The 13,748-nt window shown below is 45.6% G+C and overlaps 1 protein-coding gene across 7 annotated transcripts in view; it reads left to right on the top strand.

Moving 5' to 3' along the window:
- Nucleotides 1-13,748, top strand: part of TRAPPC8 (trafficking protein particle complex subunit 8) — a 324,404-nt gene that overhangs the window by 211,342 nt on the left and 99,314 nt on the right. For all 7 annotated transcript variants that reach the window (XM_063923649.1, XM_063923654.1, XM_063923653.1 and 4 more), the window contains 4 exons: nucleotides 2,015-2,209; nucleotides 2,844-3,004; nucleotides 10,185-10,259; nucleotides 10,693-10,819. In XM_063923649.1, the coding sequence (XP_063779719.1) occupies nucleotides 2,015-2,209; nucleotides 2,844-3,004; nucleotides 10,185-10,259; nucleotides 10,693-10,819 (558 nt within the window). The remainder of the gene's footprint in view (nucleotides 1-2,014; nucleotides 2,210-2,843; nucleotides 3,005-10,184; nucleotides 10,260-10,692; nucleotides 10,820-13,748) is intronic.

The raw sequence follows: 13,748 nt of genomic DNA, 5'->3' as shown, positions 1-13,748 counted from the left end.
GACGCTTCTGCTCCTCCGGAGGCATTGGATGCTGTGTGGGCCTTGAAGAGATATATGTCATGCATACAGCTCAGGTCAGAAAGATGGATTCCTTGTTCGTGCTCGATGATGCGCAGAAGAAGGGTTGCCCTGCTTTGAAGCAGTCCATTGCTTGTTGGATTAGACTTACTATCCAACAGGCCTATGTGTCGGCAGCCTTACCTGTTCCTAAGTCTCTAAAGGCCCACTCTACTAGATCAGTGGGCTCTTCCTGGGCGGCTGCCCGTGGAGTCTCGGCCTTACTACTATGCCGAGCTGCTACCTGGTCGGGGAAGAACACTTTTGTGAAGTTCTACAAATTTGATACCCTGGCCAAAGAGGATACCCAGTTTGGGCAGGCGGTACTGCAGCAGTCTCTGCACGTTCCAGCCCGTTCTGGAAGCTTTGGGACCTCCCGATCGTACTAGTTTCCCCCATTATCCCTTATGGATGCTAGAGAAAATAGGATTTTAATACCTACCGGTAAATCCTTTTCTCGTAGTCCATAAGGGATATTGGGCGCCCACCTCAGTGCGTGGACTTTTCTGCAGGTTCTTGTTCTATAGTTACCTGTTCAGCTGTCGTTGTTGTTGTTGTTACCAGCCATTGCTGGTTGTTGTATGTTAGTGGTGTGCTGGTGTGTTCATCTCACCACCCTTTCTGGTATCATGTTCCTTCTCTCATATGTGTCCTTTCTCCTTTGGGCACATTTTGTACCTATAACTGCCTGTGGGAGGGGGCATAGAGGGGAGGAGCCCAGCACACCCAGTGTAGAAAATTTAAAGTGCACTGGCTCCTTTGGACCCCGATATCCCTTATTGGCTACGAGAAAAGTATTTACCAGTAGGTATTAAAATCCTTTTTTTTTTCCTTGCACTTACAGGGTGATGCGAGAAAAAATGTGCGCGCTGTGGCTAATGGGCATCTATCGGAGCAACAATTGAATAGATCCAATAGACACCCATTCCTTCAGATGGCCGGCAGGTGCCACAATTGAATCTGCCCCTAAACGTTAAATCATTAAAGTCCCTATGTGATCTACATAATCACACATAGGAAGATGATGTTGCTGTTTCTCCTTTAGGCTCGTCATAACAATAATGCAGCTCATATGTTTCATGAACAATATTTTACTTTTTAAAGCTTGATATGACTGGCACCTTGGTCATCAAATTTATTTGAGTTCTAGTTCTGTCCATTTTGTGCCTCCTTTCATTTGACAGGACTAACTGATGTGTATCAGGAGTCCTAATAACCAGCCTTCCTCTTCTGCCTTTGGGGGGATTAAGGAGCTGCTGACAATTTTGGACACCTAATCGCCAGACCACAAAGCATGTTGACAAGCAGGTTGCATGGCGAAGCCTTCACCCACCTAGCCTTGACTGTGATGGTAGGCCATCTTATATTGCTCCAGAACAGCTGGAGAGTCTCTTCTACAGACCACTGGGTGACAAGACATGGAGAGGTCCTCTGCCTGACAGATATTTCCCCCCAGGCCTCCCAAAGCAAGCCGTTAGCACAATTCTTCTAAGTAATTTCCTCTCTCACAGTGGAACCGATAACATGAGGCTTCTACTTTCACCTCTTTCTAGTGCAGAAAATAGACATCTTGTTTTGACCCATCTTGAACCTGAAATCCTAAACCACAATTGATAGATTTTCAGGTTCAAGATGGAGTTGCTCAAATCTCTGATCAGTGGCATTGAGGTCAACACATTTTTAGCATGTATTAACATCTGAAACACCTATCTCAATATCTAATCTATAAAGGGCACCATTTCCTATCCAGACTAGTGTTCCAAGTAGTAGTGTTATCTACTGTAGCATTAAACAGCTGCAGTGAGACAGAAAGTCATGTTACATTATGCCCAAAATAAGTTCTTACCTATGGCTCTTGTATGTGACTCATATCTGACATTGGTTGAATACAGTTGCATTAAGACGTGTAAGCCTGATGGAGAGCTTCTTGTTCAGCAAACGTTTTATTGTTTTGCAGGTGAAAAGCAAGCAGCCACTCATGTAAGTCTTGACCAGGAGTATGATGGTGACTCCTCACAGCAGTGGAAGGAACTGGAAGAACAAGTGGTAGCTGTAGTTAATAGAGGTGTCCTTCCTCCCAACTTTCAGCCAACACAGTATTGCTTGAATAGCATTTCCGATAACTCCAAGTTTCCTATGGCTGTTGTACAAGGTAATGTGAGGGGAAAGCAATCATTTTTATATGAAGTCTTTATGGTTATGCAAAATACCGGTATAACCCATTACATTTATAAAGCTCTGTGCTATGCATATTTAAGATTAAGGTAGTACAATGAATGTTAACGAAATATGTGGATAAATAAGGAAATGTTCTGCAGGGAAAAAAAAGCATTTACATTTTGCTAATATTTTTACGACAGAAATATTGTGCAGTTAATATACAAACTCTATAAATAGATTTTAGATCATTATTAGTATTCTGTTATTCGTGCCATTGATTTTGTGGCTATAAATAAATAATACAGAGTTGATGTCAAAGATCCCGCTGAAAACGGGCATATCTATCCTTATTCACAGCTCACAGTTAAATCAGCTAGTTCTCCCTGTTACTCTGCTTTCCCGCAGAGTGATAACGAAAATGCATATCACTGCCTCGCTCGTAGGTGCGTATGCTTGGTTCCGGAAAATGCACACTCTGCAACAACACACACAGGACACTGTGCAATGGGATTTGCATTAAAATATGCATCAGCCCATTTATATATTAGTTTCCTTATTTAGGATGTGAATGAATAATTTATTCTTTTACAGTTGAAGTTTAACAAAGATTTCTTCTGTTTTAACAGAGCCTATAACTGTGGAGGTGTCTTTCAAGAATCCACTAAAGGTCCCACTTTTATTAACAGACTTATCTCTCCTGTGGAAATTCCATCAGAAAGACTTTAGTCAAAAGGATAATGAAGAACTGAAAGAGCCAATCAGTAATGAAAAGGATCTGCTCTCAAAGGTTTTGTAGATTTTGACTGTCATGTTATTTAGGGTCATTACTCCTGGTATCAGGAGTATTAGATTTTGCCATTTTATCTAACTAACATCTTTGGTCTCGCCTCACCTGGTACCATTCATGGGTGGTTTACAGTATATAACCCCTGGCACCAGCCCTGCACTATGCTTATTGTGCTCTCTAGGTTTTGTTGTTTTAATTATTTCTGTGTTGTTCTCTACTTGCTGTATTACCAAATCTCTTTTACTATTTGAATTGAGTATTTTGTTGATACCTGTTTTTAAATGAATAAAAATCAATTTTAACAGTAATTGAAATAAAGGGATGTCGTGCACCCAAGTAAATCTAATTCTTTTCCCTTTTCTGTAATATACAGTATAACTCTTTTACTATTTGCCTATAAAGCGACTTTGAGTCCTGCTGCAGGAAAGCTCTGTATAAATAAAAGTATTATTATTATTACTGATCTCACTAGAATCTGCAAACCATTGATTTGGTTGATGTTGTTGTTGTTGTTATTATTATTATTATTATTATTATTATTTTCTCTTACGTCCTAGAGGATGCTGGGGTCCACATTAGTACCATGGGGTATAGACGGGTCCACTAAGATCCATTGGCACTTTAAGAGTTTGAGAGTGTGGGCTGGCTACTCCCTCTATGCCCCTCCTACCAGACTCAGTTTAGAAAATGAGCCCGGCGGAGCCGGTCACAGCTAGGGGAGCTCTACAGAGCTTCTTTAGTAAAAGTTTATTTTAGAGTTTATTATTTTACAGGGAGGCTGCTGGCCACAGCCTCCCTGCATCATGGGACTAATGGAGGGAGTAGTGTCTGTCCTGCGTGGTCTGAGCCACTATCTCCGCTGACAGGACACTGAGCTCCTGAGGGGGTAGAACGTCCCCCGCCACAGGGGATCGCTCACCCCGGCAGCATGCAGCCACCCCCTTACAGAGCCAGAAGATCAGTGGCGAGTGAGTCATCGACCCCCCCTAGCAAGCGGGGAGCCAGTGTGAAGATGGCGGCAACAGGGTATGGAGCGCAGTACTAACTGCGCTCCGGGGCTCAGCGGTACATAGTGCGGCGCTGTGAGGGACGCCCTGAGCCAGCGCCTACAACCTACACTGACCACTAAAACCTGTCGGGGTCCTGGGATCACTGCCAGCATGAATCCTCAGGCCAGTATAATCTTTTGAAGAGCGGGAAGACAGCGCCATTATGGGGGCGGAGCTTCTCAGAGTGGACCCAGCAGCTTTCAGCACCATTAAAGAGTAGTCCCTCCAGAGCAACTCCAGCTGTCTCTTACGGTACTAGGGGGTTGTAGAAGGAGGGGGGGGGGGGGGGAGGCTGTGTAAAGACTGTGTAACCTATTAAGGTGCATAGTCAGCGCTGGTTGGAGTCTCCCTATGCCTTGAAAGCGCTGTGGGTGGGTTGGCTCCAATCTCTGTGTCTCTCTTGCCATTTTTGGGGGTGAAACTCTATCCTACCCTGTGTGTTTGGAGTGTTTGGGGTTTCCTTTTAGCTATGTCCAGGGACTCTGTGTCATATGCTGCAGAGGATATGTCCATGTAATCAGGATTGCACTGTTTTAGCGCAGATACCAGCAAGGGAGCCTGAATGGTTGTCCTTATTTCTACTAGGGTTGCACAAAATGAATCTGCAACTCAGGTTTTACAGACCTCTATGGCAGTTTGGGCTGGTTCTGTTACCTCAGGGCCACCCTGTATGTTTCCACAAACGTGCTCTTGCTCAGATTATGCAAGATGACACGGATACCGATTCTGATATGGCAGACGGTGATGGGGATGTGCTCAGGGGTGCCGCATCTCTTGCTAAAGGGGTGCAGTTGATGATAGAGGCTATCAGGGATGTGTTGAATATTGCTGATACAACACCTGAGCAGGTTGAGGATGCTTACTTCACTGATAATAAGAAAGTCTCACTAACCTTCCCTGCATCCAAAGAATTAAATGCTATTTTTGAAAAAGCATGGGAAAACCCAGAGAAAAAATTCCAGATCCCTAGAAGAGTTCTTGTTGCTTTCCCCTTTCCTGAGGAGGATAGAAAGAAATGGGAAAACCCACCCATAGTGGATGCGTCTGTATCCAAAAAGGTGGTTTTACCTGTCCCAGGATCTACTGCCTTAAAGGAGCCGGCTGATAGCAAAATTGATACTACGCTCAAATCCATATACACGGCTTCAGAGGCTATACTACCGTACGTCCTACTATTGCCGGTGCATGGATTTCCAAAGCTATAGTAAAGTGGTCAGGCACATTACTTGAGGATTTGGATACAATGGATAAAAGTGACGTTGAATTGTTTTTCCGTAACATTCAGGATTCTGCAGGATTTATGGTGGAATCCATGAAAGACCTGGGTTCAATGGCTGCAGGAATATTTTCCATGTCTGTCTCAGCTCGTCAAGGCCTGTGGCTGCACCAGTGGTCTGCTGATGCGGCATCCAAGAGAGGTGTGGAGACCCTACCCTACACAGGTCAGACTCTCTTTGGGGAAGCGTTGGATGCGTGGATCTCCACAGCTACAGCGGGTAAGTCACCTTTTCTCCCCTCAGCTGCACCTGCTACGAAGAAACCTTATTCTTCGCCTATATCACAGTCCTTTCGGGTTACTAAAACAAGAAATGCCAAACCTTCCTACACCTTCTTTAGAGGAGGTTGACCAAAATCCAAGAAACCTGCTGCTGCGGGTTCCCAGGAACAGAAGCCTGCTTCAGGTACGCCAGAGTCCTCAGAATGACGGTGGACCACGCGGCCTTGACGTAGGGCCGGTGGGGGCGAGACTCTGACATTTAAGTCACGTCTGGGTGTCGTCCGGCCTGGATCCCTGGGTTCAAGATATTGTGTCCCAGGGGTACCGGCTGGAGTTTCAAGATCTCCTTCACCAGTTCTTCAAATCAGGCTTGCCAGCTTTGCCGGCAGACAGAGCTACCCTACAGGGAGCCATCTAGCAGGTGGTGGAGGCACAGGTTATTGTACCAGTTCTTCCCCAGATGCAAAACAAGGGTTCCTATTCGAACCTTTTCGTGGTACCGAAACGGGATGGTTCGGTCAGGCGCATTCTGAACTTAAAATCACTAAACCCCTTTCTGAGGGAGTTCAAGTTCAAAATGGAGTCTCTGAGGGCGGTGATATCTGGTCTGGAGGAGGGGGAATTCCTGGTACCCCTAGATATCAAGGATGCGTACCTCCACATTCCGATTTGGCCGTTGCATCAAGCTTACTTCCGATTCGCACTGGTGGACTGTCATTTTCAATTCCAGGCCCTGCCATTCGGCCTCTCCACAGCACCGAGGGTATTCACCAAGGTGATGGCAGAAATTATGGTTCTACTCCGCAGACAGGGGTGAACATAGTTCCATATCTGGACGATCTGCTGATAAAGGCATCATCCAAGGAGAAGCTGTTACAGTCCATAGCTCTCATGACCCAGCTTCTCAGGGAACATGGTTGGATCCTGAATCTTCCAAAATCATATTTGGAAACTACCAGGAGATTGTCATTTCTGGGAATGATCCTCGACACGGAAGTGCAGAGGGTGTTTCTTCCAGAGGAAAAAGGGTTGGTGATGCAAACAATGGTCCAGGATGTCCTGAAGCCAGCCCGGGTATCAGTTCATCAGTGCATTCGCCTTCAGGGAAAGATGGTGGCGTCTTACGAGGCTCTTCAGTACGGGAAATTTCATACTCTGCCCTTCCAACTTGATCTCCTGGACAAATGGTCGGGATCTCATCTACACATGCACCAGAGAATACGTCTGTCGCCAAGGGCAAGGATCTTAATCCTCTGATGGCTGCAATTGCCTCACCTTCTGGAGGGCCGCAGGTTCGGGATTCAGGACTGGATCCTTCTAACCACGGATGCAAGTCTTCCGGGGCTGGGGCGCAGTCACTCAAGGAAAAACCTCCCAAGGAAGGTGGTCAAGTCTGGAAGCCGGCCTGCCGATAAACATTCTGGAACTAAGAGCCGTCTACAGCGGTCTTCTCCAAGCGGCCCATGTTCTGAGAAATCTGGCCATTCAAGTGCAGTCGGACAATGTAACGACTGTGGCTTACATAAACCGACAGGGCGGAACAAAGAGCAGAGCTGCAATATCAGAGGTAACAAGAATCATCTTCTGGGCAGAAAAACACGCGTTTGCGCTGTCAGCAATCTTCATTCCGGTAGTAGACAACTGGGAAGCGGACTTCCTCAGCAGACACGCTCTCCATCCAGGGGAGTGGGGACTCCATCTGGAGGTAACAGATCTTTGGGGTGTACCTCAAATAGACATGATGGCCTCTCGCCTCAACAAGAAGCTTCGGCGGTATTGTTCTAGGTCGAAGGACCAACAAGCCGTGGCGGTGGACGCCCTAGTGTCTCCGTGGGTGTTCCAGTCAGTGTACGTGTTTCCTCCACTTCCACTCATTCCTAGAGTTCTAAAACTCATAAGGAGAACAAAAGTTCAGGCAATCCTCATTGCTCCGGACTGGCCAAGAAGGGCTTGGTACGCGAATCTTTTGGATCTCCTCTTTGGGAGGACCTGCTGCAGCAGGGGCCGTTTGCTTAGCAAGACTTACCACGGCTACGTTTGACGGCATGGAGGTTGAACGCCAGATACTAGCTTGGAAGGGCATTCCTATACTGATACAGGCTAGGAAAGGAATAACGTCTAAACATTACCATCGCATTTGGAAAAAATGTGTGTCTTGGTGTGAATCCAAGAGGTTTCCTACGGTGGAGTTTCATCTTGGACGGTTTCTCCTCTTCCTCCAAGCAGGTGTGGATATGGGCCTGAGATTAGGTACCGTACAGGTCCAGATTTCGGCCCTATCCATTTTTTTCCAGAAACAGTTGGCTGCCCTCCCTGAGGTTCAGACCTTTTTAAAGGTAGTTCTGCACATCCAGCCTCCCTTTGTGCCACCTACGGCACCCTGGGACCTTAACGTGGTGTTTCAGTTCCTCCAGTCTGACTGGTTTGAGCCTCTACAGGAGGTTGAGGTCAAGTTTCTCACGTGGGAGGCTGTCATTTTGTTTGCCTTGACTTCTGCTAGACGTGTGTCGGAGTTGGGGGGCTTTGTCATGTAAAAGCCCATACTTGATCTTCCATGAAGATAGAGTTGAGCTCAGGACATGTCCGCAGTTCCTTCCGAAGGTTGTGTCGGCATTTCATATCAACCAACCTATTGTGATGCCAGTTGCTACTGACTCCTCACTTTCATCAAAGTCCTTAGATGTTGTAAGGGCTCTAAAAATCTATGTGAAGAGGACTGCTTGTCACAGAAAATCGGACTTTGTTTGTTCTGTATGATCCCAAGAAAATTTGGTGTCCTGCTTCTAAGCAGTCGATCTCTCGCTGGATCAGGTTCACTATCCAGCATGCGTATTCTACGGCAGGCCTGCCGTGTCCTACGTCTGTTAAGGCCCACTCTACTCGTAAGGTGGGTTTTTCCTGGGCGGCTGCCCGGGGTGTCTCAGCTTTACAACTATGCCGAGCGGCTACTTGGTCGTGGTCGAACGCGTTCGCAAAGTTCTACAAGTTCGATACTTTGGCCTCTGAGGACCTGAAGTTTGGTCAATCAATTCGGCAGGAGCCTCCGTGCTCTCTCTACCGTTCTGGGAGCTTTGGTACATCCCCATGGTACTAACGTGGACCCCAGCATCCTCTAGGACGTAAGAGAAAATAGTATTTTAATTATCCTTTTCTTGTAGTCTGTAGAGGATGCTGGGCGCCTGCCCAGCGCTTCGTGATCCTGCAGTGGTTACTTGGTTCAGTACTGCTTAGTTCTTGGTAAGTACTGTTTCGTTACTTGGTAAGTAATATTGTTCAGCCGTTGCTGATGTTTCAAGCTAGTTAGCTTGGTTTTCCTTGTGTGTGAACTGGTGTGAATCTTGCCACTATCTGTGTATAATCCTTCTCTCGAAGATGTCCGTCTCCTCGGGCACAGTTTCTAGACTGAGTCTGGTAGGAGGAGCATAGAGGTAGGAGCCAGCCCACACTCTCAAACTCTTAAAGTGCCAATGGCTCCTAGTGGACCCGTCTATACCCCATGGTACTAATGTGGACCCCAGCATCCTCTACGGACTACGAGAGAAGGATTTATCGGTAGGTAATTAAAAGCCTATTATTATTACTACCACCAGTTATTTATTTAGCGCACACACATTCTGCAGCTCTTTACAGAGAATATTCACATCAGTCCCTGCACAAGTGTAGCTTACATGCTGTATTCCTTACCACGTGTGCGCACACACATATTAACGCTAGGGTTAATTGTATTAGAAGCCAATTAATCTATCAGTATATTTTTGAATTGTGGGAGGAAACCGGAGTACCTCATGGGAGGAAACCCACGCAAGAACGGGTGAGAATATATAAACGCCACACAGGTAGAGGCATGGTGAGATTCGAACCCATGAACTCCTTGCTGTGAGGCAGTAATGCTAACCATTACACCATCCGTGCTCGTTATGTGGCATTTAAAAACGTGGCGATTAAAAACAAAATCTACTAATTTTTCCAATGCATACTGTACTTTTTGCAACCTGACTTGCATATTCAGATTGGTGCTACTAGTACTGAGTGTTCTGCTTGTTGTAGGTTACATGTATAGAAGGGGTGGAATGAAATCAGCCATGGGTAAAAAATATTCTGCACAATTAAATCAATTCCCGTATTTGCTCCCAAATGTTTTTCCATTTTCAGGTGAAAACACACAGGTCCTTGAACTTATCGCGGCTCCTATGTGTTTTTAAGAACAAATGCGGCTGATATCGTGGATATTTTTTTTTTTTTTTTATCCTGGACTGCCTTAGGCAGGTGAAACAAAATCTCTGAGTACCGGCTTTTGGGACTAATTGAATATCCTCCAGGGATATTACCGTGGCTGATTTAATTACTCCCTAGGTCTAGATATGGCCTATGTGGTCCTGGTAGGGTAAAGCTGGGTACACGCTGGGATGACTGTCATTTGTTCTGACATTGGAAACAAATGCTCATCAACCCAGATTGCCCGTACAGACTGCAGCTATGTTAATGGAGGTCGGAACAATCATGGCAACGGCATTTTGGAATCACTTCGCTCCAGTGTGTACCCAGCTGTAGAAGTAATATGTTTGAGATGAGTGAGACAAGGTTGGTCTCCCTAATTTGGAAATGTTAAAATAGCTTTTTTTTTCTTATTCAGGGCAAAAGTTTCAGTGATATAATTGGCACAGAAGATATAAGTGAATTTTTAATAAACAACGAAGAAACAAAAATAGTAAGTATATTATTTTTAAATCCATGTTTGTCTGTTCAGATTATTTCATTGTTGTCGAAACTCCGATTTTAGTTATAGGATTGATATGAATGTAAATATTTCTCATTTGAAATTTAACGTGTAATGGTCGATCATGTTAGCTCTGAGCCCCTCGCAGTGCAAGTAAGGGTAAGCTATATGCCTCTGGACATGCTGATTCTTGTTCACAGCCCATAGGGCTGCATACAAAAATATGTGCGATCGGGCCTCAAGGGGTGAGTGTTGCGGTGCCGTGGCTCAGCTCTCGCTACTTTTGTATCTAATAGAATGGACCCCATGGAAGAACTGTTAGTGTGTTAAACATTGCTTATATTATTTATGATTTGTGATAACTGGAAAATCATTGATGACTTTTTTTAATCTTATGGAACTGTACCTTGCATTCTTATTACAGGCAAGATTAAAGTTATTTCCTCTTCAAACCGGGGAGTTGCATATCCTTGGTGTTGTCTACAATCTGAGCACTATTCAAAGTACTAACAGCCTGGATGGGGTCACCCCTCCCAACAGTGTACCAACCGGTAACATGATTTTCAGTTTTGATTTTCATTCAGCTATCATGTAGATTATTTACACAATGCTCTTTTGGATTAGACCTTTTTTATTTTTTTTTCCCCCTCGTACTTCCTAGAGCAGGGGTGGGGAACCTTTTTTCTACCGAGGGCCATTTGGATATTTATAAAATCCTTCGGGGGCCATACAAGTCTGCCCCCGCATGCGCCAAAAAAATGGGTGTGGCCAGTTAAAATGGCACATGATACACACATGCCCCCAATAGTGCAGTGCCAGATTCACAATTGCCCCTCACAGTGCCAGGTATACAGATGCCCCCACAGTGCCAGGTATACAAATACCCCTCACAGTGCCACGCATACAGATGCCCCCCACAGTGCCAGGTATACAGATGCCCCCCACAGTGCCAGGTATACAGATGCCCCCCACAGTGCCAGGTATACAGATGCCCCCACAGTGCCAGGTATACAAATGCCCCCACAGTGCCAGGTATACAAATGCCCCCACAGTGCCAGGTATACAAATGCTCCTCACAGTGCCAGGTATACAGATGTCCCCACAGTGCCAGGTATACAAATGCCCCTCAGTGCCAGGTATATAGATGTCCCTCAGTGCCAGGTATACAGATGTCCCCCACAGTGCCAGGTATACAAATGCCCCTCACAGTGCCAGGTATACAGATAATAATAATAATAATTTTATTTATATAGCGCTCTTTCTCCAACAGGACTCAAGGCACTTTACAGACATCAAAAACAATACACATGATACAGAGGATTTGAGTAATACAACAATAGACAAGCAACACAGACATAAAAGAAAAACCTTAAGCCCACAGAAAGCATAACGCAGGATTGGTGCAGGTATTTTGGGTAATGACTTCCAAGGGTTGTGTATTCCACCCTCACAGGTACCAAGTGCAGCAGCCATCTTGGGCGCTCCGCGTAGGATTACCCAGGGTGGAATAGTCTACCCCTAGAAGAGATGACACAAAATGGGGGTGATTTCAGAGTCCTACAGTTTAGAGTAGGGTTCCAACAAAACCACAAGGTCCATGTATTTTTCATCCCATCCACAAGTGTACCATATGGGGCAGCCATGTTGGGCGCACTTTGAAGGTTACACTGTGGGAGGTGAGCCATACAAGGCCAAGTTCATATATTGGAAAACTGATGTTTATGTAGTAGTATGATGTACCCTGCATGTAGGGCACAATGGAAAGGTGTGCAATCAGTGGAGGTAAACATTACAGGAAAACACATGGTGGGGTGGAAGCGAGCAATGAAGAGGAAAGAAAAAAACAAAAACACAATAGCAGGTAACTAGTGGCAGAAGTAGGAGTGGGATAACATTTTGATCAGATCTTAGTACGGGTGGGAAGGAGAATGTGGGGGGCATACTCAGACGCAATGGTGATGTCCCTGCTGATCCTGGTCCTCTTCCCCCACAGTTCCCTGTTCATCTTGATGGTTAGGCCCAGGGGCAGACTTGATGTTCTCAGCCAGAGAGGTGGTAAGCCTGGTCTTGGTGTTCTCATGTTTGTGGCGAGGAGAGGCCACATAAAGTTCCAGAGTATTTAGGTTGTAATGCAGTCGTTTGTTATCTTATTAGTTTGTTTGCCTTCTGTTTTCCTTCGGTTTAACACAGGTATAACACTGCTATTGATATTAGCTGCCACTTCATACACTAGCCACTGCAGCGTCCTAATAGGCCTGGCGTCCTATGCTGTACTGGTTAAGTAAGTCTACAAACACAAGCTCTTTGTGATTACAACCCCCTCCCCCACACAGCAACCCTCCTCCAAAAGGTGTTAATCACTACCAAATGTGAGATCACTAAACCCAGTCAATCACAAAGTTTTTGCTGACTACAGATATTAATCCACTTAACAATTTACCAAATATATCCTTTAGCTAGAAACAGTGGTCAGCCCTCTGCATTAGTTACCAAATATATCCTTTAGCTAGAAACAGTGGTCAGCCCTCTGCATTAGTTACCAAATATATCCTTTAGCTAGAAACAGTGGTCAGCCCTCTGCATTAGTTACCAAATATATCCTTTAGCTAGAAACAGTGGTCAGCCCTCTGCATTAGTTACCAAATATATCCTTTAGCTAGAAACAGTGGTCAGCCCTCTGCATTAGTTACCAAATACCGTATTTTTCGGACCATAAGACGCACTTTTTCTCCAAAAAAATATGGGGGGAAAAGTACATGCGTCTTATGGTCCGAATATGCGTCTTATGGTCCGAGTAACATAAAAACATATAGGTAACAGTAAAAACCTTATGGAGAGCTCTCAATGCGCTCTCAATGTGCTGGGTGGGAGCGCACTGCGTGGGAGAGGCAGCAATTACGAGTGCGGGAAGCGGCGGGTCTGCTGCTGCTGCTGCTTAGCCGTCATCTGAGGCGGCATCACGTGGTTCCTCCCCTCGCCTCCTCCAAAGTACGGTACTGCTGCTGCTGCCGCCTAGCCGTCATCTGAGGCGGCATCACGTGGCTCCCCCGCTCCCTCCCCTCACCTCCTCCGAGTCCTCAGAGTAGTGTGCTTCGGGCTGGATGCTGGGAACCATCTGTACACATTTGCCACAATAAAGTGACTCCCCCCCCCCCCCCCCCCCCCCCCCCCTCACCTCTTTCTTAAGGTACCCATATACTACCATACAGTACTGGTATAGTAGTGGTAGTAAGTGAAGAGCCATGATGCTGCTTCAATTTATAATGAATGGGGATTTTTTTTAAAGTTCCTAATACTGTATGTTGTGAGGTAAAAAGGTTCTCGTCTGCTCTGTACTGTGTACTATGGCTGTGCTTGTGTGGCTGCCTCTGTCACACACTGTCCCAGAAAAATCTGTGTACCGTATTCTCTGTAAATGGCCTGTAAAGCTGATGTCTGTGTCTACAGTATAGATTGTAAGCTTGCAGCAGGGCCCTCTTA

Source organism: Pseudophryne corroboree, chromosome 5, assembly GCF_028390025.1.
Source record: "Pseudophryne corroboree isolate aPseCor3 chromosome 5, aPseCor3.hap2, whole genome shotgun sequence".
NCBI lineage: Eukaryota > Metazoa > Chordata > Amphibia > Anura > Myobatrachidae > Pseudophryne > Pseudophryne corroboree.
Note: the sequence above shows the minus strand (reverse complement) of the source record. Positions and strands in the feature narration are given on the sequence as shown.